This window comes from Columba livia, chromosome W, assembly GCF_036013475.1.
Source record: "Columba livia isolate bColLiv1 breed racing homer chromosome W, bColLiv1.pat.W.v2, whole genome shotgun sequence".
Classification (NCBI taxonomy): Eukaryota; Metazoa; Chordata; class Aves; order Columbiformes; family Columbidae; genus Columba; species Columba livia.
The window spans coordinates 296,288-320,267 of record NC_088641.1 but is presented as its reverse complement, the minus strand read 5'-3'; the positions used below and the strand labels follow the sequence as shown (position 1 = coordinate 320,267).

The window sequence follows — 23,980 nt, the reverse complement described above, 5'->3', positions numbered from 1 at the left end:
TAAACTCCACCAGCCCCAGCACCCAGTTCAAAGGGCACATCTGATCAGCCTGAGCAGCTGCAGGACAGAACTGGAAGTATTCCCAATCAGGTTTCCTGCTTCCTGTGCAGGTAACTACATTGTTCAAGCTCATATCTGTAATTTTTGCTATTTTGGCAGTAACAAGGAAATTGAAACAAGATCTTGGAAATTAAATCCGAACGCTGGCCAAACAAATCTAATTGAAGACCTTTCCAGATTACTTTTCCAGTTTACTTTTCAAAACCCCTGTCCGGGTCGGGATGCCACACTTGTCACTCAGTATAATATAATAATTCCTGCCAGAATCGAGGTGTCCTGGGCCTCAAGAATAAATGGATTTTATTGGAACCTCACTTATTCTCACCTTCTGAGGAAATGATAAGCTCCTAAACAATGGAGATGCACAATAATCCACACAGACATTGTAATATTACGAGAGTCAGCTCTAGTGCCTGTTCACCATTAATAATAATAATAATTTAAAAATTCTCAGTCCTAAACACTAACACGCTCAAGGCACAAGGAACTGAAAAACATCCATCTTCCATTTGTGCTCCGAGTGCTGCATTTTGTGTCCATGTTCCTGTTCTCCCCCACGGCTCCGCGCTCAGAACAGCCCCAGCCCCGCCAGGGGGACGACGGAGGCCGCGTCGTCACTGACCAGCAGCTCGCGCAGCCGAGTCTGGAGAGAACGGCGGAAGGCTTGTACAGCAGGAGAAGGGGTGTCTGGCATGGCTGAAGGAGCAGGAGCTGTTACACTGGCATGAGAGACCTTTCGCTATCAAGACCAAAATCACACGGAGTGTGGCGGAAGGAAAGAAAAGCAGTTCTGAAAGGTCGTCTGTGCAAATGCGAAGCAGCTCATTAGGAAACATGAGATGGTAATTTTACCAGAGCTAGTCAGTGCTCTTAGAGGCACAGTACTGCTCAACCTAGACCTCCTTTTCATGTTTAAAGGCCAATTAAATCAACATATTTCACTCCTAAATTGTTACAGGTGAAAACCTGGCAGTGTTTACACACAGTGCGTGCTCATTAATGCCAATACAAGGGTTTGCAGTATGCGTATGACTGCAATGCAGTCAAAGAATCTATAAAATACAACAGAACGTGAAGCCATTTGCACTGCGCTGCACAGACAAGCTCAAGCGAGCAGCCGCGTGTCTGTGCCGAGGCCGCGTCCATGCCGCGAGCGCAGGGCCGTGCTCAGCTGGACCCTGTCCCGCCCACCACACCTGGCAAGGTTCCGGATAGAGACCCAAACCGGATTTGGGAAGCATTAGTTTGAGCAATGGCAGCCAACACCAAAAGAACTGAAAAATCAGTTGTGTAACTGGGTGCAGGATAACCTGGTGTACAGCATCTTGTCTTTACCGGATGAAAGAGGATGTACAGCAATTCCTGCTTAGAAAACATCTGTCCTTTCATAGGAACACCTACACAGGAGCCGTGGGCAGCTCAGCACGTCAGCCCGGCTGAGCGCAGACACACAGCGTGCAGTTCCACGCCAGGAGCTGTCCAGACTGCTCAGAACCACCTTTGTCTGGACCAAGAACTTCCTCTCCAAACAGCACTGTTACGCTCGGGCAGACAGCGAGGCCAAGGCAGCTCCAGCCCTTCCTACCCTAGGGCTGGCTCACGCTCAGCCAGCTCAGGGGACTCAGCCATTGGAACCTGACTGTGCAGCCGCTCCCGGCGAGTCGGGAGGTGCAGAACCCGTCCAGCCAGGACACACACAGCACCTCTGAACAGCCCCGTCCAGCCAGGACACACGCAGCACCTCTGCTCTGAACAGCCCCGTCCAGCCACGACACACACAGCACCTCTGAACAGCCCCGTCCAGCCAGGACACACACAGCACCTCTGAACAGCCCCGTCCAGCCAGGACACACACAGCACCTCTGCTGTGAACAGCCCCGTCCAGCCAGGACACACACAGCACCTCTGCTGTGAACAGCCCCGTCCAGCCAGGACACACACAGCACCTCTGAACAGCTCTGAACAGCCCAGCCTGGGTCGCTTGCGAGCGCTGCAGCTCCAGACTTGCACTCTGATCCTGCCAAAGCAGCAATCAGAAGTTTGGAACCAGCTGTCTTCAAATACTTTACATGACAATGGACTTTGTGAATAGGTAATGAATTGCTTAGGTAAGTTTTTAACAAACGTTCTCCATAGATCATTTTAGAGCATTTAACCCATACCTATCATTCTTAAGAAAAATAGTCTACAAATTAATTCCATTATTTATTAGACCCATTTCACATACTTGGTTATCTTATGCTCATTTCTAGTCTCTCTACAATAAAATGTATCCATAGAAGTTTAGTTTTTTAATATAGGAATTTTGAAACTCAACAACTACTGAAAATTTCAAAAGGTCAGCAAGGAAGGTAGCGACTGGCCTTTTATCACCCATTTCTGAGACACGGAGTTGTGTCTCTATTCATTTTAAAATATGTATGCCCCCCATTATTTGAGGAACCACTTGAACGGGGATTAAAAATAGCACATAAATGCAAGCAAAGAGACAAGCCTTTAGGCCAGGGTTTGAGTGCAACACTTAACTAATATTTGATGGCAAGGGTTGTTCCTGAAGTAACGTTGCATGTTCTTATTAAACATCGGAAAAATACATATTTAAAGCTAATATTTAGAAAGCATTATCAAGGTGCTACTAACCTTATTTGACGTGCCTCGTGCCACTCTGTTGCAGAGGGGATCAGACTGGAAACCGCTCTCCAGTTCACTCTGCAGTGACACTTCCACTGGGAGGTTCTGTGCTTTTGTTTTTGAAGATGGCATCGATGTGAGATGCAGCTGGTCTCACACTTATTTCCTTGCCAGTAAAAGCACTGATGTGTTAATATTTGAACTAACAGGCAAACCAGAGTAGACCGACAGTTTATGTGCTGCTAAAGAGACTGACGTAGACAAAAAACTAAACTATGACTGTATGAGATACAAGATCAGGAACAAGTATTCACTGCGCGAGCATCCCGCAGGGGCTGTGACACGTTGCACGAGTTTCTTTAGAGACCCTGCCCAGCAGAAATGTCAGGAGTATACCTGCTAGGCTCAAAATGGAAGAAATTAACAGCTCGTCGGTGACTTCAATGGACAGAAATGCAAAAATTGTCTTTTAAAGCAACTGAGGAAATCAAATGGCGACCACATGATGTCAGCGCTTAGTCTGCTGTTCACGCCCTCAGGCTGTGAAAGGAGACCCAGGTAAGGAAAACGTGGTTCTGCGAATGGTAACGCCTGGTTCTGTGTGTGTGGCTGCAGGGGCTGGCGGTGCAGCAGGACGCCTGCGGGAGGACAGCGGGGCTGCTGAAGGTCCGTCACGGGGCTGACTGCTTCGAGGCCTCAGGAGACGTTAGAGGTGAGACTGCCCTTTTCAGCTTTTCCACACAATGTTTATAAGCAGAATAAACTAATTTGCACAGCAGCTTTAGACAAAAGCACTGTAATCTGAAGGAACCTCTTGAAATGTGTTATCGTTTACCATAGCATATTAGTATCCTAAAAACAAGAGATTTCCGCGGAGGATGACTGTCTTCGCTCAGACGCTCTGCTCTGTCACTGCGGTGCAGCACAGCACCTCGCTCTGATTCCGCTCCCAGCGCAGGGCGGGTGCGAGCGAGGCCGGGGGCCCAGCACCGCCTCAGCACCGCCGACCTGGGGGTCCTCAGCGCCAGCTGCTGGGAAAGCTGGGGGTGCCGCAGGGACAGCCACTGGAGGCGGATTTAAAGTGAGACACAGGCGTGTACGCTCATACAGCACTCCCATATTTCACTTCAAATCATCTCCAATCCTGCTGCTTTCAACTCAAAATTCAACATGTCAGCGCGCCTCAGGGTGGGCTGAACGTACAAGTGTAAGATCAGAGCAACAGCTTGGCCTCGCGGGGAACCTGCCTTTACAGTGAGACGCCGGGCACCCTCACTGCGCCCACAGAGCAAACGTGCACTGCCCGGCCGAACGGCTCCAGAGAGGGACCCGAGGCACAAAGGAAGGACCGAGAACCCGGATCACACGACATGACTCGGACGAGGTCCCGCAACACCCTTCACTCTTTCCACCTCCAAGAAATTTTGGTACAGGATGAAGAACCCTACAATTAAGCAAGAGTGCATGGATTTTCTCAATAGAACTATGCAGAAAATGACAAAAACTAAGCAGCCAAAGACAGGCAGATTAAATCCATGTAAGACTGGAGAAGAGTAACCACAGAACTTAAAGGAATGATTTGCAAAAACACAACTGAATTTTGAAAAAAATACTTCATATTTCAAGTTTAATTAACTTTTTCATAATTGAATATTATTCATTTACCTTTCCATGTTCTTTCCTCATGTGAGAGATGTAAACGTCTCTCTGGGTGAAGAGCCTGTCACACTCCCAGCACGTCCAGCCAGGATTGGCCACTTTCTTGGGTTCTGCTTTCTTCATGGGAGAAGCAGACTTCTTCTCCAGCTTTTCTGTTCCGTTGACAGCCTTTGTGTCCTCTTTGTTGTGACCGGCTGAGTTCTGAGTTGTGGGTTTGGTGCTGAGGGGCAGATTTATCCCCAGGTTTGGTGGCCCCTCAACACTTTTCAAAGTTCCATGCATAGACTACAATAAAAGAGAAAAAAAAAGGTACAAAACTAACACAGACATGTACGATTGTCTTGAAAAAATGAAAAGACCATCCAAATCAAAAGCCTTCATTTACTTCTTTGTCACACTATTATCAGATCACATTCTTAACATGATTAAGTAAAGGCAAGGCCTCCCATAAAGAGAAATTAGCCAAGAGCAGTAACAGCCATCATGCGTGGCTGAAGAGTTCTCTGCAGCGGCTAGGCATTTTCACCAAAAAAAAGACACCGTATGTTAGGTTTAAATTGCTGCTTCCTAAGGAAGAAAAAAGGGCTCACGAAGTACTTAATGTCAGGCTTCGTTTCTCGCTTTACTTACCTACAACAGCTGAGCATGCTCCTTTCAAACTACCTGACTGGAGACTTCTGACAAATTTTGACTTGGCATGTTGGTGAACAAGACAAGAAAAGGCAACTGCGCTGTTCAGCACGTAGCAGTGTTAGGCCCGGCCTGACTCCAGGCTAGGGGCGGCCCAGCCGGGGCGGCAGAGCTGGCAGTCCCCGGCAGCAGGGGCAGCCGGGCGGAGTGCGGCACACGCCACAGCTCTCGGCGCTGACGCTTCCTCACCCGCATTTAACTGAACACTGAGGAGAAGGGAAGGAGTCCTCCGCCTCCTCCTTGCCCCGTTTCTGAGCCGGTGTCGCAGCGCGGGGTACCTGAGCCTGCCCAAAGCTGACTGGTTCGGGAAGCGTGGGCGGCCGCTGCGCGGCTGAGCAGAGCGAGCAGCCGCTTCACACGCGGTCCAACGTGCGGCCCGCGGCCAAGGTCTGATCTGCAACACCAGCCATCCCTAACGTAATTGTTGTTCCTACAGGTAATCTCAGAAACAACATTCAATACATTCTTGATTCTGAGAAAGCACAGATTCAAATCCAATACTCCAGTAAAATCCTTCATTATGAAGTTCTTTCAGAAATCCTGTGGCTTCTGGGACGACCTGCTGGCTCTACAGCAAATATCACCCTGATCTGTGGAACGTGTTTGTCTATTTAACAACTTCTAAAAGAAAAGTCACTAATCAAAAACCCTAAAACGCTCCTGAGGAGCGGCGCGCGGGCCCAGCTGCCTGGCTCCAGAGCTGCCTGGCTCCAGAGCTGCCTGGCTCCAGAGCTGCCTGGCTCCAGAGCTGCCCGAAGCTGTGCGGGACGGGCGCGTCTGCTCCAGCGTCCCTGCGGCCGGACACGCAGACAGAACCACCGCCTGTCGACATGGAGGGTCCTGCACTTCCAGGCAACTGGAAATCCCATCCCAGCTCGTAAAATGTGCGTGCTCAACTTTCTAAATGTCTTTTAAATCCAATACTTGAATTTCAAGTTCTTATTTGAAAATAACCAAAAAGCATCAGAGCATGGATGGAGCCACTGATCCCAGCACTTCCCACCCGCAGGACTGGGAGCGTTACCTCTCCAGCCCAGAGCTCCACACGGGTTCCCACTGGCTCTTGGAAACGTTCTGGAACCAGATGTTACGGGAAAACGAGACTTAGCTTTGCCAGTAAGAAACATTCGTATCTGCAGGAATTATTTGAGGTTATTTTTGGAGCTCTAAATGACCTCAGGAGGTTCCTTCTGTCCCTTTCTGTTCTACTCTGTTTCCATCCAGGCCTCCTCTGTGTTGATGGCTTACGTCTAGCCAACCACCTAACTGGGTCTGTGCAGCGGGGCTGAGCGCTGCCCCCGTCGGGCACTCCTCCCCTCCCTGAGTCCTTTTCTGTTTACACCTACACCCAGTCACTGCTCTTTTCATTCCCCCTTAACTGAGGCCCAATTCCTGCTTCTCCGCTGCTGTCCCCACTACGATACACACGTCCCAAATGTAAAAGCACTAGCAATCCTGAATGAAAGCAGTAATACTGTTGCTGCACGTGTATGTTCTAATCCTCTAATTTTGTTCTCAAAAACGTCTGAATCATTTATAGTGAAACATGCCAAAAAGCACTAGCTGAAATACTGGCATGGAACACTAAAGCCAAAAGAGAACCCTTTACGGTACCTGTAAGACGATTCTCACAGTAAACGTGAACTAGCTCAGAAATAAAGAAAGTGCCTGGTCCTTGTATGTCTGAATGTCTCGGGTCAGCCCTCCCCTGTCTCCTCCTCGAGTTCAAGACTGGCCTGAAGACCAACTGCCTTCCCAAGGCTTGTGGTCTTGTTCCCAAGACGACTCCAGACATTGCTGAGGTGACAAGCGCCACAGTTGAGACTAAATTGCAAAAGGACGCTTACAGCAGACAGGAGAGACGTCTGGTTTTCCACTAGTCTGTATTCAAATGGTACCAAGTCTCATGTGTTGCTGCAAGAGAAACCCCTGAATTCAGCTCCCGTTCTGGATTGTAACTCTGTGCAACGGTGTGAATAACTCAGACTGTTACCAGGCGCCAGATCACGTCAACAAGGCCTAAGAAATTTCAGCACTGCTGACAGATTTGGTATATATAAAACAAGGTAAAACAGTGTATTTAAAATACACGGCTAACAAATTATAGCCAGGGGACTGCTGATTCTTAGTAACATAATTTGCAAGGATGACGGTAAATCTTCAGTTATAAGGTTATTTATGAGAAGACCCAACTCGAGTCTTTTAAAGCATGCATGTGTTCGGGTTCGTACGTGAACACACCAATAACCTCCACATCTACGCAAGAACCATTGCGGCTCCTCCTGGGGCGTTCTGAACATCGAAGGTTTGACTCTCCAGTGTCCTAAGCATTCTCAGCTCCTAACAACTGGAGTAACGCTTAGATACTGTAAACGAGGATCAGTACTTATTGGCATCGGACTATATCCATCATTATTTTGATCAAACGGCCTATTGAGTGCAATACACTGAGATATTCCTAGGGTACCAAAATGAACATTCATACAGACAAACTGGGTTAGTGATTACATGACAGATATGCTGAGGATCATATGAAATATAACATCGAACAATTGAGAACATTATTCAGAGATTACTCTCTTGGCACTGTTAATATCTCTTTCAGCAGAGCCCTTGTTACTCTGTGCCTTTTTACAGTATTTTCTCACAGCATATATTGCATGACAAATGTATCTACGAATGAAACAAGAGAAGATGCCCACACACCTTGATATGATCCATCATAAGCTGTTTCTGTGCATACAGAAGAGAACAGTCTGGACACTTGAAAACAGACACCTTCTGGTTTTCAATGTGCTGATCAAAGTGGCGATAGAGCAAAGGTTGTAGAGTAAACACAGTGTCACACATAGAGCATTTATATATTATTCTAAAAACAGAAGTACAATAAACAACATCAGTCATGTTGATGATCTATTTGCAAGAATCATGATGTTAACTGTTTTCTGAGCAGAGATCTGACATGTTCAAGCAATCATTTCACACTGCCTGAAAAACGTTAATATTAAACCAATTCAAAACATCCTCCAACTTCAAAATACAGGAGCAGTACAAAACCCAGAAAAACAGAACAAAAATGGTTAAAAAGTGCAAACAACAGCATATGGCAGTTACACGTGCAACACCAACATCTGCGCGGGATGCTCTGGGGGGACTGTGGTTTCTGAACTCCCTTTACAACCAAAGGACAACACTCCTGTTTCGGGTTGCAAAGGCAGTATGTTTGAAGGGAGCGAGTGATTTGATCATCACTGGTAGTTCGCCAGGATTTAGTACGATACATTTATTTTTGGCAGTGTGTATGGCTCGGAACCCCATGAGTGCTAAGCCTGGGCTCTGTGAGTGCTCTGAAGCTGAAACCTCACAGGACGGTGTTTCTGTGTGTCACAAGCACCAGAGACACCACGGAACCCGCAGCTCCCCCTCCCAGGGCACACGGGCGTTTGAAAGCGGCTGCCAAACCCCCGCTCTACGGGCAGCGTCCAAAGAGAAAGGGCTAACAGAAGCCACGTGTGTTTTAGCAGCTGTGTAACTGGCAAAGCAACGTATCCCTTAACATCATTTCAAAGGTACTTTAGAAACAGATACGCTCATGAACAAAGAACTAGGTAAGAATCAGACACTAAAAGCATAGTCCCCGAAAATGAATATGATAGCCAAAATCCTATATTACAAAATCCTAAGACAGTTATTAAACAATCTGAAAACAGTTGTATTTTAGCATATCCTTGTCAGTGTCTGTCCAACAGACAAGAACCGCATGGAAACCAGAAACAATCCTCTGATCTAAATGGTGTAACAACTGCTGCATGACAATATTTGGAAGCTGGTTTCATTCTGCTGAGGATTTTATAAGAAAAAGTATAGTTCAAGTTGCATTCTAGGTAACTATTTACTTGATACTTTGCTTCTTGGTTTTGATTATCTGTATGTCTGATAGTATTCAGAATTATTTTCCTGGCAGCTAAAGGCGAGTCACAAGACTAGCCATTCAACCCGCGACCCTCTAGTGTATCTGCTCACGAGCAGTAAAAAGCACCACGTTTCCGGACCCCAGCGGTGACAGGCTGAGCTCTGTCCTGAACGGCTTTCCATTAGAACAGATAAACCAACCCCTGCTTGCTGTGCTGAACGTCCTCGTTATCCACATCAGTGTTCCAGGCCCTTCCTGTATCCCCCTAAGGAATTACCGATAGTTCATTGCTCCAGCGCTGTGAAGACCGCTCTGCACTCTGCTGGGAGATGGCAGGACAGGGACACTGCTCCACTGTCCAAGCCATTTGGCCAGTGCAGAGACTTGAAATCATGAAAAACGGTACACTTAATCACATTAGCTGTGAAAAATATTATTTTTGTGGTAAGAAAGAAATCCCAAGTTTCTAAAACGCAGTTTCACCTCATGTACCTGGCATCAATTTAAGGCAGTGATTTTACTGTCAGTCGTCTTCCCTGCAAGAGAGATCAGCCATGAAAAATGGGGTGCCTCTCCTATGAAGTTATGCTGTGTACTGACAAAAGAAAATCACATATAAGCTCTGGTTTCCCATAAAAACCATGTAGCATCCTAGGTATGCTACAGGAGGGAGCCTCACTAAGCTGAAATGCAAGACAGCCACCCATTTCCCTATATTAAATAATCTAATTTCATCCCACTGAGAATCGCTGCACATAAACTTCATTTTTCATACACCAAATAACTGACCGTCTCTGTTCTGAAACCACCATCTGCAATGCGACCGTAAATCCCGCGGCTCAGCAAACGCCAGGGGACACGGCCCTGCCCGTTCCTGAGACGCGGCCCTCGCACCGGCCACCGGGCAACGGGACCAGGTGAGCCAGCAGCAGATGGCTCAGACGGGAGCGTATTTCCCCAAACACAGCAGCGCTGGTCAGGCCAGGCCTGGAGCAGTGTCCGCAGCTCAAGAAAGACGTGGACAGACTGGAGAGGGTCCAAAGGAGGGGCAGGAAGGTGACCAGAGGGCTGGAGGGCAGAGGGGAGAGCCAGGTGCCTTGTTCCGGAGAAGAGGAGGCTCAGGAGAACCTCGTCACCGTGCTCAGTGCTCACAGGGAGGCCACAGAGAGACCGAGGGTCTCTCTTCGTAAGACATCGCAGGCAAAAGACAGGGAGCAATGGGTACCAGTTGCACCAGCAGAGGCTTCGTGTTGATACAAGAAATCTTTTACGGCGAGAACAAGAACTCAGCGGAACAAGCTCCCCAGGGACTTGGTGGAGCCTCCGTCACCAGACACGGCTGGACGCGGTGCCACAAAGTCCCATCGCGGCCCCTTCCCACGGAATGGGGTCCCTTCCAGCCTGGGCCGTTCTGTGACTGTAACACAGAACATTACCCCAGATAAGCCAGAATTTGAGCCATGTCACAAACACTTGAAGTCACCTTGACCAAGATATGTGAGAAATATCCTCAGAAACAAGTAATTTAAACAACAAAACCATTTCCTTTTTAAATTGCTGCTGAGTAGCAGACATGCAGGTAGTTAACCTGAGGAAGCAGACGTGATTAGCTGGCGAAGAGCAGTCGCTGCCAGCGGCGCGAGTGCCGGTGTGACACCTCGCTGCCTGTGTGACACCGCGCTGCCTGTGTGACACCGCACTGCCTGTGTGACACCGCGCTGCCTGTGTGACACCGCGCTGCCTGTGTGACACCGCACTGCCTGTGTGACACCGTGCTGCCTGTGTGACACCACACTGCCTGTGTGACACCGCGCTGCCTGTGTGACACCACACTGCCTGTGTGACACCGCGCTGCCTGTGTGACACTGCACTGCCTGCGTGACACCGTGCTGCCTGTGTGACACCGCACTGCCTGTGTGACACCGCGCTGCCTGTGTGACACCACACTGCCTGCGTGACACCACACTGCCTGTGTGACACCGCGCTGCCTGTGTGACACCGCGCTGCCTGTGTGACACCGCGCTGCCTGTGTGACACCGCACTGCCTGTGTGACACCACACTGCCTGTGTGACACCGCACTGCCTGTGTGACACCGCACTGCCTGCGTGACACCACACTGCCTGTGTGACACCGCGCTGCCTGTGTGACACCGCGCTGCCTGTGTGACACCGCACTGCCTGTGTGACACCGTGCTGCCTGTGTGACACCGTGCTGCCTGTGTGACACCACACTGCCTGTGTGACACTGCGCTGCCTGTGTGACACCGTGCTGCCTGTGTGACACCGCGCTGCCTGTGTGACACCGCACTGCCTGTGTGACACTGCACTGCCTGTGTGACACCGTGCTGCCTGTGTGACACCGCGCTGCCTGCGTGACACCGCACTGCCTGTGTGACACCGCACTGCCTGTGTGACACCGCACTGCCTGTGTGACACCGCACTGCCTGTGTGACACTGCACTGCCTGTGTGACACCGCGCTGCCTGTGTGACACCGCACTGCCTGTGTGACACTGCACTGCCTGTGTGACACCGTGCTGCCTGTGTGACACCGCACTGCCTGTGTGACACCGCACTGCCTGTGTGACACCATGCTGCCTGTGTGACACCGTGCTGCCTGTGTGACACCGCGCTGCCTGCGTGACACCGCACTGCCTGTGTGACACCGCGCTGCCTGTGTGACACCGCACTGCCTGTGTGACACTGCACTGCCTGTGTGACACCGCGCTGCCTGCGTGACACCGTGCTGCCTGTGTGACACCGTGCTGCCTGTGTGACACCGTGCTGCCTGCGTGACACCGTGCTGCCTGCGTGACACCGTGCTGCCTGTGTGACACCGCGCTGCCTGCGTGACACCACACTGCCTGTGTGACACCGCACTGCCTGCGTGACACCACACTGCCTGCGTGACACCGTGCTGCCTGTGTGACACCGCGCTGCCTGCGTGACACCACACTGCCTGCGTGACACCACACTGCCTGTGTGACACCGCACTGCCTGCGTGACACCACACTGTCTGCGTGACACCGCGCTGCCTGTGTGACACCGTGCTGCCTGCGTGACACCGTGCTGCCTGCGTGACACCGCGCTGCCTGCGTGACACCACACTGCCTGCGTGACACCGCACTGCCTGCGTGACACCGCGCTGCCTGCGTGACACCGTGCTGCCTGTGTGACACCGCGCTGCCTGTGTGACACCGCGCTGCCTGTGTGACACCGTGCTGCCTGTGTGACACCGCGCTGCCTGTGTGACACCTCGCTGCCTGTGTGACACCGTGCTGCCTGTGTGACACTGCACTGCCTGTGTGACACCGCGCTGCCTGTGTGACACTGCGCTGCCTGCGTGACACCACACTGCCTGTGTGACACCGCGCTGCCTGTGTGACACCGCGCTGCCTGTGTGACACCGCGCTGCCTGCGTGACACCGCGCTGCCTGCGTGACACCGCGCTGCCTGTGTGACACCGCGCTGCCTGTGTGACACCGCGCTGCCTGCGTGACACCGCGCTGCCTGTGTGACACCGCGCTGCCTGTGTGACACCGTGCTGCCTGTGTGACACCGCGCTGCCTGTGTGACACTGCGCTGCCTGTGTGACACCGTGCTGCCTGTGTGACACCGCGCTGCCTGTGTGACACCGCGCTGCCTGCGTGACACCGCGCTGCCTGCGTGACACCGCGCTGCCTGTGTGACACCGTGCTGCCTGTGTGACACCGTGCTGCCTGCGTGACACCGTGCTGCCTGTGTGACACCGCACTGCCTGTGTGACACCACACTGCCTGTGTGACACCACACTGCCTGCGTGACACCGCACTGCCTGTGTGACACCGCACTGCCTGCGTGACACCGCGCTGCCTGTGTGACACCGCGCTGCCTGTGTGACACCGTGCTGCCTGTGTGACACCGCACTGCCTGTGTGACACCACACTGCCTGTGTGACACCACACTGCCTGCGTGACACCGCACTGCCTGTGTGACACCGCACTGCCTGCGTGACACCGCGCTGCCTGTGTGACACCGTGCTGCCTGTGTGACACCGTGCTGCCTGTGTGACACCGCACTGCCTGTGTGACACTGCGCTGCCTGTGTGACACCGTGCTGCCTGTGTGACACCGCACTGCCTGTGTGACACTGCGCTGCCTGTGTGACACCGTGCTGCCTGTGTGACACCGCACTGCCTGTGTGACACCGCACTGCCTGTGTGACACCACACTGCCTGTGTGACACCACACTGCCTGCGTGACACCGCACTGCCTGTGTGACACCGCACTGCCTGCGTGACACCGCGCTGCCTGTGTGACACCGCGCTGCCTGTGTGACACCGTGCTGCCTGTGTGACACCGTGCTGCCTGTGTGACACCACACTGCCTGTGTGACACCGCGCTGCCTGTGTGACACCGTGCTGCCTGTGTGACACCGTGCTGCCTGTGTGACACCGCGCTGCCTGTGTGACACCGCACTGCCTGTGTGACACTGCACTGCCTGTGTGACACCGTGCTGCCTGTGTGACACCGTGCTGCCTGTGTGACACCGTGCTGCCTGTGTGACACCACACTGCCTGTGTGACACTGCACTGCCTGTGTGACACCGTGCTGCCTGTGTGACACCGTGCTGCCTGTGTGACACCGCGCTGCCTGTGTGACACCGCACTGCCTGTGTGACACCGCACTGCCTGTGTGACACCGCACTGCCTGTGTGACACTGCACTGCCTGTGTGACACCGCGCTGCCTGTGTGACACCGCACTGCCTGTGTGACACCGCGCTGCCTGTGTGACACCGCACTGCCTGTGTGACACCGTGCTGCCTGTGTGACACCGCACTGCCTGTGTGACACTGCACTGCCTGTGTGACACCGCACTGCCTGTGTGACACCGTGCTGCCTGTGTGACACCGCACTGCCTGTGTGACACCGCACTGCCTGTGTGACACCGTGCTGCCTGTGTGACACCACACTGCCTGCGTGACACTGCGCTGCCTGTGTGACACCGTGCTGCCTGTGTGACACCGCGCTGCCTGCGTGACACCGCACTGCCTGTGTGACACCGCGCTGCCTGTGTGACACCGCACTGCCTGTGTGACACTGCACTGCCTGTGTGACACCGTGCTGCCTGTGTGACACCACACTGCCTGTGTGACACCGCGCTGCCTGCGTGACACCGTGCTGCCTGTGTGACACCGTGCTGCCTGCGTGACACCGTGCTGCCTGCGTGACACCGTGCTGCCTGTGTGACACCGCGCTGCCTGCGTGACACCACACTGCCTGTGTGACACCGCACTGCCTGCGTGACACCACACTGCCTGCGTGACACCGCGCTGCCTGTGTGACACCGCGCTGCCTGCGTGACACCACACTGCCTGCGTGACACCACACTGCCTGTGTGACACCGCACTGCCTGTGTGACACCGTGCTGCCTGTGTGACACCACACTGCCTGTGTGACACTGCGCTGCCTGTGTGACACCGTGCTGCCTGTGTGACACCGTGCTGCCTGTGTGACACCGCACTGCCTGTGTGACACTGCACTGCCTGTGTGACACCGTGCTGCCTGTGTGACACCGCGCTGCCTGTGTGACACCGCACTGCCTGTGTGACACCGCACTGCCTGTGTGACACCGCACTGCCTGTGTGACACTGCACTGCCTGTGTGACACCGCACTGCCTGTGTGACACCGCACTGCCTGTGTGACACCATGCTGCCTGTGTGACACCGTGCTGCCTGTGTGACACCGCGCTGCCTGCGTGACACCGCACTGCCTGTGTGACACCGCGCTGCCTGTGTGACACCGCACTGCCTGTGTGACACCGCGCTGCCTGTGTGACACCACACTGCCTGTGTGACACCGCGCTGCCTGCGTGACACCGTGCTGCCTGTGTGACACCGTGCTGCCTGCGTGACACCGTGCTGCCTGCGTGACACCGTGCTGCCTGTGTGACACCGCGCTGCCTGCGTGACACCACACTGCCTGTGTGACACCACACTGCCTGCGTGACACCACACTGCCTGCGTGACACCACACTGCCTGTGTGACACCGCACTGCCTGCGTGACACCACACTGCCTGTGTGACACCGCGCTGCCTGCGTGACACCACACTGCCTGCGTGACACCACACTGCCTGCGTGACACCGCGCTGCCTGCGTGACACCACACTGCCTGCGTGACACCACACTGCCTGCGTGACACCACACTGCCTGTGTGACACCGCGCTGCCTGCGTGACACCACACTGCCTGCGTGACACCACACTGCCTGCGTGACACCGCGCTGCCTGCGTGACACCGCGCTGCCTGCGTGACACCACACTGCCTGCGTGACACCGCGCTGCCTGTGTGACACCGCGCTGCCTGTGTGACACCGCGCTGCCTGCGTGACACCGCGCTGCCTGTGTGACACTGCGCTGCCTGTGTGACACCGTGCTGCCTGTGTGACACTGCGCTGCCTGCGTGACACCACACTGCCTGCGTGACACCGCGCTGCCTGTGTGACACCGCGCTGCCTGCGTGACACCGCGCTGCCTGCGTGACACCGCGCTGCCTGTGTGACACTGCGCTGCCTGTGTGACACCGCGCTGCCTGTGTGACACTGCGCTGCCTGTGTGACACCTCGCTGCCTGTGTGACACCGTGCTGCCTGCGTGACACCGCGCTGCCTGCGTGACACCGCGCTGCCTGCGTGACACCGCGCTGCCTGTGTGACACCGTGCTGCCTGTGTGACACCGTGCTGCCTGCGTGACACCACACTGCCTGCGTGACACCGCGCTGCCTGCGTGACACCGCGCTGCCTGCGTGACACCGCACTGCCTGCGTGACACCGCGCTGCCTGCGTGACACCGCGCTGCCTGTGTGACACCGTGCTGCCTGTGTGACACCGCGCTGCCTGCGTGACACCGCGCTGCCTGCGTGACACCGCGCTGCCTGTGTGACACCGTGCTGCCTGCGTGACACCGCACTGCCTGTGTGACACCGCGCTGCCTGTGTGACACCGTGCTGCCTGCGTGACACCGCACTGCCTGTGTGACACCGCACTGCCTGTGTGACACCGCACTGCCTGTGTGACACCGCGCTGCCTGTGTGACACCGCACTGCCTGTGTGACACCGTGCTGCCTGTGTGACACCGCACTGCCTGTGTGACACCGCGCTGCCTGTGTGACACAACTACGAGTTCTATGATCACAATACAGTAGCACTTCAAAATTTTTTTTACTATTTTTAGAAACAAAATTAATTAATAAAAGAATACAATTACAAGCACATCTCTATGGAAAGAAAACTAATGCAAAATACTTAATTTACAAAGTTTATCACAAACAGTTCAGCAGATCCAAGCCCAATTCAAGAAATCTGCGTTTTTCTTGTGTAAAGTATCTAACACAAATGCTGATCTTAATCGTTTGGTTTTCCCCAACGAACCTCACGGAACCTGAAACAAGTTTTAAGTGAAGTGCTGGTACTTCAAAGCCCCTCACTGCAGATACCGCCCTGAATTAAAACAAGGTATCATTTATCCCTGTGTGGAAATACCTTAGTCTAGTGTCAGCAACAGTAAGTTCGCTGCCATTTTGCCTTAATGTAGGTTTAAACACCCTGAAGAATAAATCATCTGTTTATATGTTAGAAGAAACAGTGATAAACCAAATTCTACTGAAATCTGGTTATTACACTACATGGTACCTTGTTTTTCTCATCTGTCTTCTACTTTATTGAGTCTTCAAGTTGTTAAAATGTACTAATGTGCTCTGTGCACTCCAGAGAAACAACAGGGAGTTAAATCCTTGAGTATTTACTCCCAGGACTGCACTCCTGCCAACGGGAAAGGACACAGAAAAAAGGTCTGTGACGAGAAGACGTCGGGCTCCGGCTGATGAGATCTGGAGCCTGATTTTCCCGTCCAGTGGCCCCTGCGGCTCCGAGGGGCTTCCACGGAGCTCTGGGGTGTTCAGCACCATCAAAACAGACCCCGGTGGCGCGTTCCGACTGTGCCCCGTGTTACTACCACCAGCAAACCACCAGCTGCACGCACAGCTGGAATCAGTTCTACCTTAATCCAGGAAGAGACACCAACCCCGGCACAGCCAGGACCACGGGCACCGAGAAACCAACCCCGGCACAGCCGGGACCGCGGGCACCGAGACACCGACCCCGGCACAGCCAGGACCACGGGCACCGAGACACCGACCCCGGCACAGCCGGGACCACGGGCACCGAGACACCGACCCCGGCACAGCCGGGACCACGGGCACCGAGACACCGACCCCGGCACAGCCGGGACCACGGGCACCGAGACACCGACCCCGGCACAGCCGGGACCACGGGCACCGAGACACCAACCCCGGCACAGCCGGGACCACGGGCACCGAGACACCAACCCCGGCACAGCCGAGACCGCGGGCACCGAGACACCAACCCCGGCACAGCCAGGACCACGGGCACTGAAGGGGAAAATCAAAACCAACTAACCAAAATAAAACCAGTTCTTCCACCTTTTCAATCAGATGTTAGGAAAACGACTGCATAAGACCTGACGAGTTCTAGCAGTTCTTTTTGGAATCACGTTGTCTTAATTCACAGTAAAAATGCAGATGAGCGAAGCAGATTAAAAAGCAAGCACAAGCAACACGCTAGCTGTCCAAACCGCTTCCATAACCACTGCATTACTCTCCTGCAGAATGCAGTGTTTAAAGAACTGCTGTTGCTACGGTCATAGCAATTTAACCTTTGCCAAATAAATCACCAGCTAAAAACTCATGAAAACATTACACAAACCCCACACGTTACCAACGGGATGACAAACTGTTGGCTGTACAGTACATGACATTGAAGGTTACAAGCACAGGACAGAATGCAATTTCACAGGTTACTGAAACGCAGGCAAGTGCAGTAGAAGATGAATTTTGCTTACTTTGGTTCGCCTATCTTGATACCCGGGTGTTGTGTGTAGGCATGGGAGTGTGTGCTGGGAGCAGATTTAAATGCCATGGGACAGATAGGACACTTGTAAAAGACTTCACAGTGAGAACCTTGAATGTGAGACTTGAGAGCCGCCACGTCAGAGTAAACAACATTGCAATGCACGCAGCTGCAAGAGAGCGGAGAAGAGTCAGGTCAGCCTCGGCAAAGCAGCGCTGCAAGAAACCAATAAACACTCATTGGCAAGCAAGTGGAAGAGATAAACATACATACAACCAGGTAAAACCACGGTATTCCGACAATTAAATAACCCAGTAAGAATCAACATGAAGAGATTTGCATATTAGGAAGTAAGAAAAGACATTTCCCAAACTTAATGAAAATCTAAGAGATATGAAGTCAGACCATGTTTTTATGGCATTACAACAGAACAGACAGAAGGGTGGACAGAGGATATTCTATCGATTGTAAAAAGAATGCTTAAATCCTCCGCAAATCTGTAAAGAGATTTCACAAAATGCATTTTTATCACATGCATGGATTGTATAAGGTACGTCAATACAGAAACTGCCACCAACATGGAAAACCAGTTAGCAAAAAATTTCCCCCATTTCCCTTGTTTAGATTTAATGAAGACAAACCGTAATGATTTCTGTTCATGTAATCAAATCAGCGCTTGGATTTAAAACAAAAAGAGTAATTTCAGTTCAGGACAGCTAAGCCAAATCTCTGCAATCAGATCAGTCTATCAGATTAGAATTCTGAAAATATTCTTCAAACACATACTTCCGCTGTGTCGGAAATTTGTGACCTTTCCGCATCTAGTCTAAAATAAAATTATTAAAAAATTGCATTAATATTAGTACATAAGAATTTCTGCACGCAACGGTCCCTTTTAGTGCCACACGTCTCCAACAGTAAGTGCTACCAAGTCAGCCCAGGAACACGCTGCTGGAGCAGTTACGAAATAACCTGTCAAATCAACAAGTTTCTTATTTACCAGTATTTTGCATAAGAGTTTTACAATTTAAACATAGAAGGGCCTCTGTCCTTCCAAAATGTTCATTTTGGCATCTATCGTGGTAGTGATTGTTGTCACATAAACGTCAAATCCTTTTTATACTGTTTTAGAGCCCTGCAGGTAGCAACAGGGCAGAGAACACAGGGACACAGCACATCCGAGAGTCCCGTTGTCCTTTTAAAATCTGTCACCCTGGAATTTTATGAAACGCCATCCGTTCATTTCTGAGCACTTGATCTACATCCTTGGTACTATTAATGAGGTTTACATCTCTCAAGTCTCCGCTTCCCGAGGCGTTTTCTGAAGTGTCTGCGTGCGCTCACTCTGCTCACAGACGATGCTCACAGTCCCCTGCCAGCCCTCCCGCTGGGCTTTGTGCTCAGCACCCGCCTTTGTGCTCAGCACCCGCCTCTGCCCACCGAACCGGCTCCGCGGACCAAGCCTTCCCTTCTGGGGCTGCCGGACCGGCTTCCTCGTTCCAACCAAACCCAAGGTTGCAAAGTTCAGCTGACTTAGTTCAGGCTACAGTGCTGGGACCAGGCTGACCTCCCGCCCAGGCCCCGCGGGCCGTCAGGACGCCTGTGCTGCTCCTCGGGAACGACCCACAGGCCCGGGAGATGCTGAGGGGTGTGAGAAGGAAAACTTAACTTTCCCAAATAGTGCCTTTCTTTGCCTTGGTATTTTTGTTTTAGTTTCACCATATACAGAAATTCTGACTCAGTGTGACACTAGATGCTTATGATATGTCTTGAACGTTTGGTAACTTTAGTCTGGATTCACAGTGAAGGGCTGATGAGTCCCGTGGTGTTGCTGGTGCACACCGGGGTCCCCAGGGATCCTGTGAACAAACCCGAGACACGGGCTGGAGGGAAGGAGAGCGGAGGCAGCAGGTGTAACAGACGCAGGAGCGGACAGACAGACTGCTGCTTGGAGAAAAGAACCCAACGCAGCGCTGCCCGGCAGGGATTCCACCTGGAAACAGCCGGCCGGAGCAGCACGTGCCAACAACCGCCCAGTAAGTGGACTGGTGGCACCGCACGGGGAGGAGCTGCCTGCTGCTGAGATGCCCAATGGCCCCTCTCTGCTCAGACGGGACGAGGCTGAAAGGTTTTAGAGAGCGGAGCTGCTCCTCATCCCGTGCTGTGCTGCCCGCCACTCTAACACAAAACCACGTTCCCAGCCTTTCAAAACTTAATATTCCATGTAATAGCTCTGATCCATTTTCTCAGTGAGCTGCAGGAAGAACGTAATAGAAGAGGAACTGAAGGGTACGAGAGAACCACCAGCGCCCAGGCTGGCTGAAGGAGAGGTCATTTCCAAGGGAGGCAGAGCTGGGGAATCCTGCCGCCCCACAGAAAGGCGGCGAGCCGGTGCGGTGCGGCCGTCCGCATCTCGGCAACAACCGCTGCCAGCAAACACGGGAAATGACTGTTCACCACACAGAACCATCTAAAATCCAATGTTCTGACACACCCGAAGGTTTTTTTAAGAACCTGAAATTAAGAAAATACATCTGAATTGTCTGTGACGTCCTGAATCTGACACTTTGTGGCCGGATGAGATCAGCCAATATTCTGATTTAATAACACACAAAAGCGGATGCCCAAAACAAAGAAGAATCCTAATGTGGTATTTATTCCGAAACTTGTAGTACTAATAGCACTGTTGCCATGACAACCTTAAACTATGAAGCTGCATTCTACAAACAATCCTTATGACAATGGAAAATTACTTTTAAAAGCATAAATTATACATAAATTGACAACAAAAGTAACCATCATACTGACCGAAAACCAACTCTTCGGGTATAATGCAGGCAGTTCTTAGTGACATGGGTCTGGAAGTGGACAGATCTGCAGATTGCTCCACATTCGGGACACGTGTATGGAGATTTATGCTGATGAATTCTCTGGTGTGATGCAAAACTGCACTGGTTAGGAAGCAGCATCTGGCAGATATTGCATGTCTTCTAAACAATAAACCAAAATAGACGAAACAAAAGGTTTGGTTCAGCTATACATAACGTCTTGGGTCGAACACTGTAACATATCAAATAAAAGGTTAAACGTGACGGACCAGAAGCAGCGGGCAGCACGCACTGCAGGCCCGGCGGGCACAGGCCGGCAGCACGCGCTCCGCGGCGCGGGTGGCCGCCGCGCCGCCCCAGCAGCGAACCTGGCGGGTTCGCGTCCGGGCACGAGGAAATTCTAAATAAACGCTTAAGAAATCATCCCCTTCCTCATGTAAAACAAGCTTCCCAGTAAAAGACAGGCGCTTCACAAAAGTCACCCCGTCCTTCCAATTTAGGCAACTCCTCGTTAAATCTCTTTTAAAAACCAGTAAGATCCAGAGCCTGTAACAGCAGAATCAAAGCCACCTTTGCAGAAATAGCAGCGTTACACACAGCCTTCACGGGACTCTGGCTTACGAGTGGTGGCAGCTATGCCGCTAAAAAGCAGCCTGCTCCCGTTTGGTGAACAGGAGACAGACACCGACTCCGAAGACAAGGAAGAGGCCTTTGCAGGCCTGGCAGAAAGCATCTCTTTTTCTAACAGAACTCTGTACAGCAACAAGGTCTAAAGTAACTTCTTGATTGCCTTAGCGGTTTTACAGTACTACTGGTATTCTAAGAACAACTATATTTTTGTATTACAATCCAAACACTCCATTATTTTTCCAAAACAGCTTAATCTAAATGCTTTTTTTGAGGACTCGTGTAAATACTTTCTTTTTTAAAAAGAGTAATTTTAAGGAGAAACATTAACGTGAAACATCTTGTGGTGACACACGCAAAAGCGTTTTCACGTGGTTCACTCTTAACGTTCACTTTGTGAACACGGTGGCCTGACACGTCTGAACACTCTCCATCCAACATCTCTCTCAGTCGTCCCGATGACAGCAAGACGGCCAGTGCGGAACACGGACCCGGAGGAAGCGCAGCACTGAGCACCCACCACGGCTCACGCTCGGCCCCGCGCGGAGCGGGCGGCTGCACCCTCAGGTTTGCCCGAGCCTCCCCAGCCCTCACCGGAGCCGTCGTGACACAGCCGGTCTGAAAGCCTGTGCAGACACACAGAAACAGTCACTTTGCAAAGACCAACCCCCGACTCGCCCTGCAGCACCGCACAGGACTGCTTCGGGGCGAGAACTTCATCCTCAGCTGGGCTCACAGGCACAGTCCTGGCTACCCGCAGCTCGGATGGATGAGCAGCCATGCAACCCCGGAGAACCTGCAGGACTGCCCGATTACCTAAGAAAACAGCAAACCACAACCCTTACTGCAATAACAGACTCGTGCGGGTTCCAGGGTCCCCCCAAAGCCCTGTCGGCAGCTCACGGCCCGGACGGAGCCGCGGGTCCCGCTGCGCAGCGCTGCGAGCTCGGGCCGACACCACGTGCTGTTTGCTGTGGGAACAACTCTGAACTTCAGCATGCTTGCTCACGTGGAGAGCCTGTGTCACCAGGACAGCCATCGACATCACCAGGTGAGGGCCTCTGTCACCAGGACAGCCATCGACATCACCAGGTGAGAGCGAGTGTCACCAGGACAGCCATCGACATCACCAGGTGAGAGCGAGTGTCACCAGGACAGCCATCGACATCACCAGGTGAGAGCATGTGTCACCAGGACAGCCATCGACATCACCAGGTGAGAGCGAGTGTCACCAGGACAGCCATCGACATCACCAGGTGAGAGCATGTGTCACCAGGACAGCCATCGACATCACCAGGTGAGAGCGAGTGTCACCAGGACAGCCATCGACATCACCAGGTGAGGACGAGTGTCACCAGGACAGCCATCGACATCACCAGGTGAGGACGAGTGTCACCAGGACAGCCATCGACATCACCAGGTGAGGACGAGTGTCACCAGGACAGCCATCGACATCACCAGGTGAGGACGAGTGTCACCAGGACAGCCATCGACATCACCAGGTGAGAGCGAGTGTCACCAGGTGAGGCATCGAGAGCAAACCCAGCAGCAACAGGGAAACAGCACCGGGAGAGGCAGCAGGAAATGGCGATTCTACAAACCCAGTTATTTTACCTGCCCACACAAAAAAGGGCCCCACAGAAAGTGAGTACATCACTTTTTAATCTTTGTTCTTGTCTATTGTTTTCATTTTATCCTCACCTCATCCTCCCAACCTGTCAGTACATCTGTCTGTCTCTCATCCACTTGCTTTATTTCGGTGCCTTGTTAATTGCTTGATTTCATTGTACCATGAACAACAGTGTTTTCACAAGTACTACTGGTTCCTAGCATACCAAATGATAATTAACGAACCTATTATGGAAAAAAGGACAAACCTAACACCAGTAAGCACCAGCCAAGGAGTTAGCTAAAAACCAATCCCCGAGTATTAAGTACCTCAAGAGCTGGTGCAGAATGTACTCGTGGTCAGACACTGTTCAAACCGCAGCAAGGTCTAAGGACGGAATATATTCTGCTAACCTCTGACAAAACACCTCCCTAGGCTCGCGTTAGGTAGGCACGTCTGCGGTACCTTACAAACTGAAATCCACGCTCCAGGCACGTCACTGGGAATCCAGGCAATTCAGCCCGAATCCACGAGGCAGGCAGGAAAGCAGGACCTGAGGCAGAGCCACGTGATCCGGAGCGGAGACCATCCCGACCCCGGCACGTTCCTCCGCGGCGGGCACAGCATAACCGCTGCACGGCCTGAGCTCGGGAAACAGACCTGCCGGGAACCCGCCCGCGCTTCTGCGACTAGTGCTTTGTCTTAAAACCCCGATCCTGCCGCTGCTGCGCGGCTCCGGGGACGCTCCGGGGCATCCCTGTCCAAACCAGCACCTGCGCCATTTCAGCTGCAACGCCAGCTCGGCTGAGGCTTTGAAACACACCAGAATCCCTTTAATTGGCACCCCCCAACAGAAATCCAGCTATAGCCTTTATAACGACCCTAACTCTTGTGGGACTATAAAATACATTGCACTGATAGATATTAACTTTTATTGAATGACGTGTTTCTTTCGGATTAGGCCACATACATTAAATGGTTTGTAAATTTAACTTCTTAGCAATGGTAAGAGGAAAGGAAAAGCAACACAAATAAATGTCAGACAGGGAGAAACGCACGCT

The 23,980-nt window shown here is 52.3% G+C and overlaps 1 protein-coding gene across 17 annotated transcripts in view; it reads right to left on the bottom strand.

Annotated features, from left to right (window-relative positions):
- Nucleotides 1-23,980, bottom strand: part of LOC102093718 (zinc finger protein 532) — a 42,008-nt gene that overhangs the window by 4,888 nt on the left and 13,140 nt on the right. For 13 of the 17 annotated variants that reach the window (XM_065044505.1, XM_065044501.1, XM_065044492.1 and 10 more), the window contains 4 exons: nt 20,664-20,845; nt 17,848-18,024; nt 7,747-7,909; nt 4,357-4,635 (listed from right to left, as the gene is read on the bottom strand). In XM_065044505.1, the coding sequence (XP_064900577.1) occupies nt 4,357-4,635; nt 7,747-7,909; nt 17,848-18,024; nt 20,664-20,845 (801 nt within the window). The remainder of the gene's footprint in view (nt 1-4,356; nt 4,636-7,746; nt 7,910-17,847; nt 18,025-20,663; nt 20,846-23,980) is intronic. The other 4 variants (XM_065044509.1, XM_065044510.1, XM_065044507.1 and 1 more) reach the window with 2 other exon arrangements.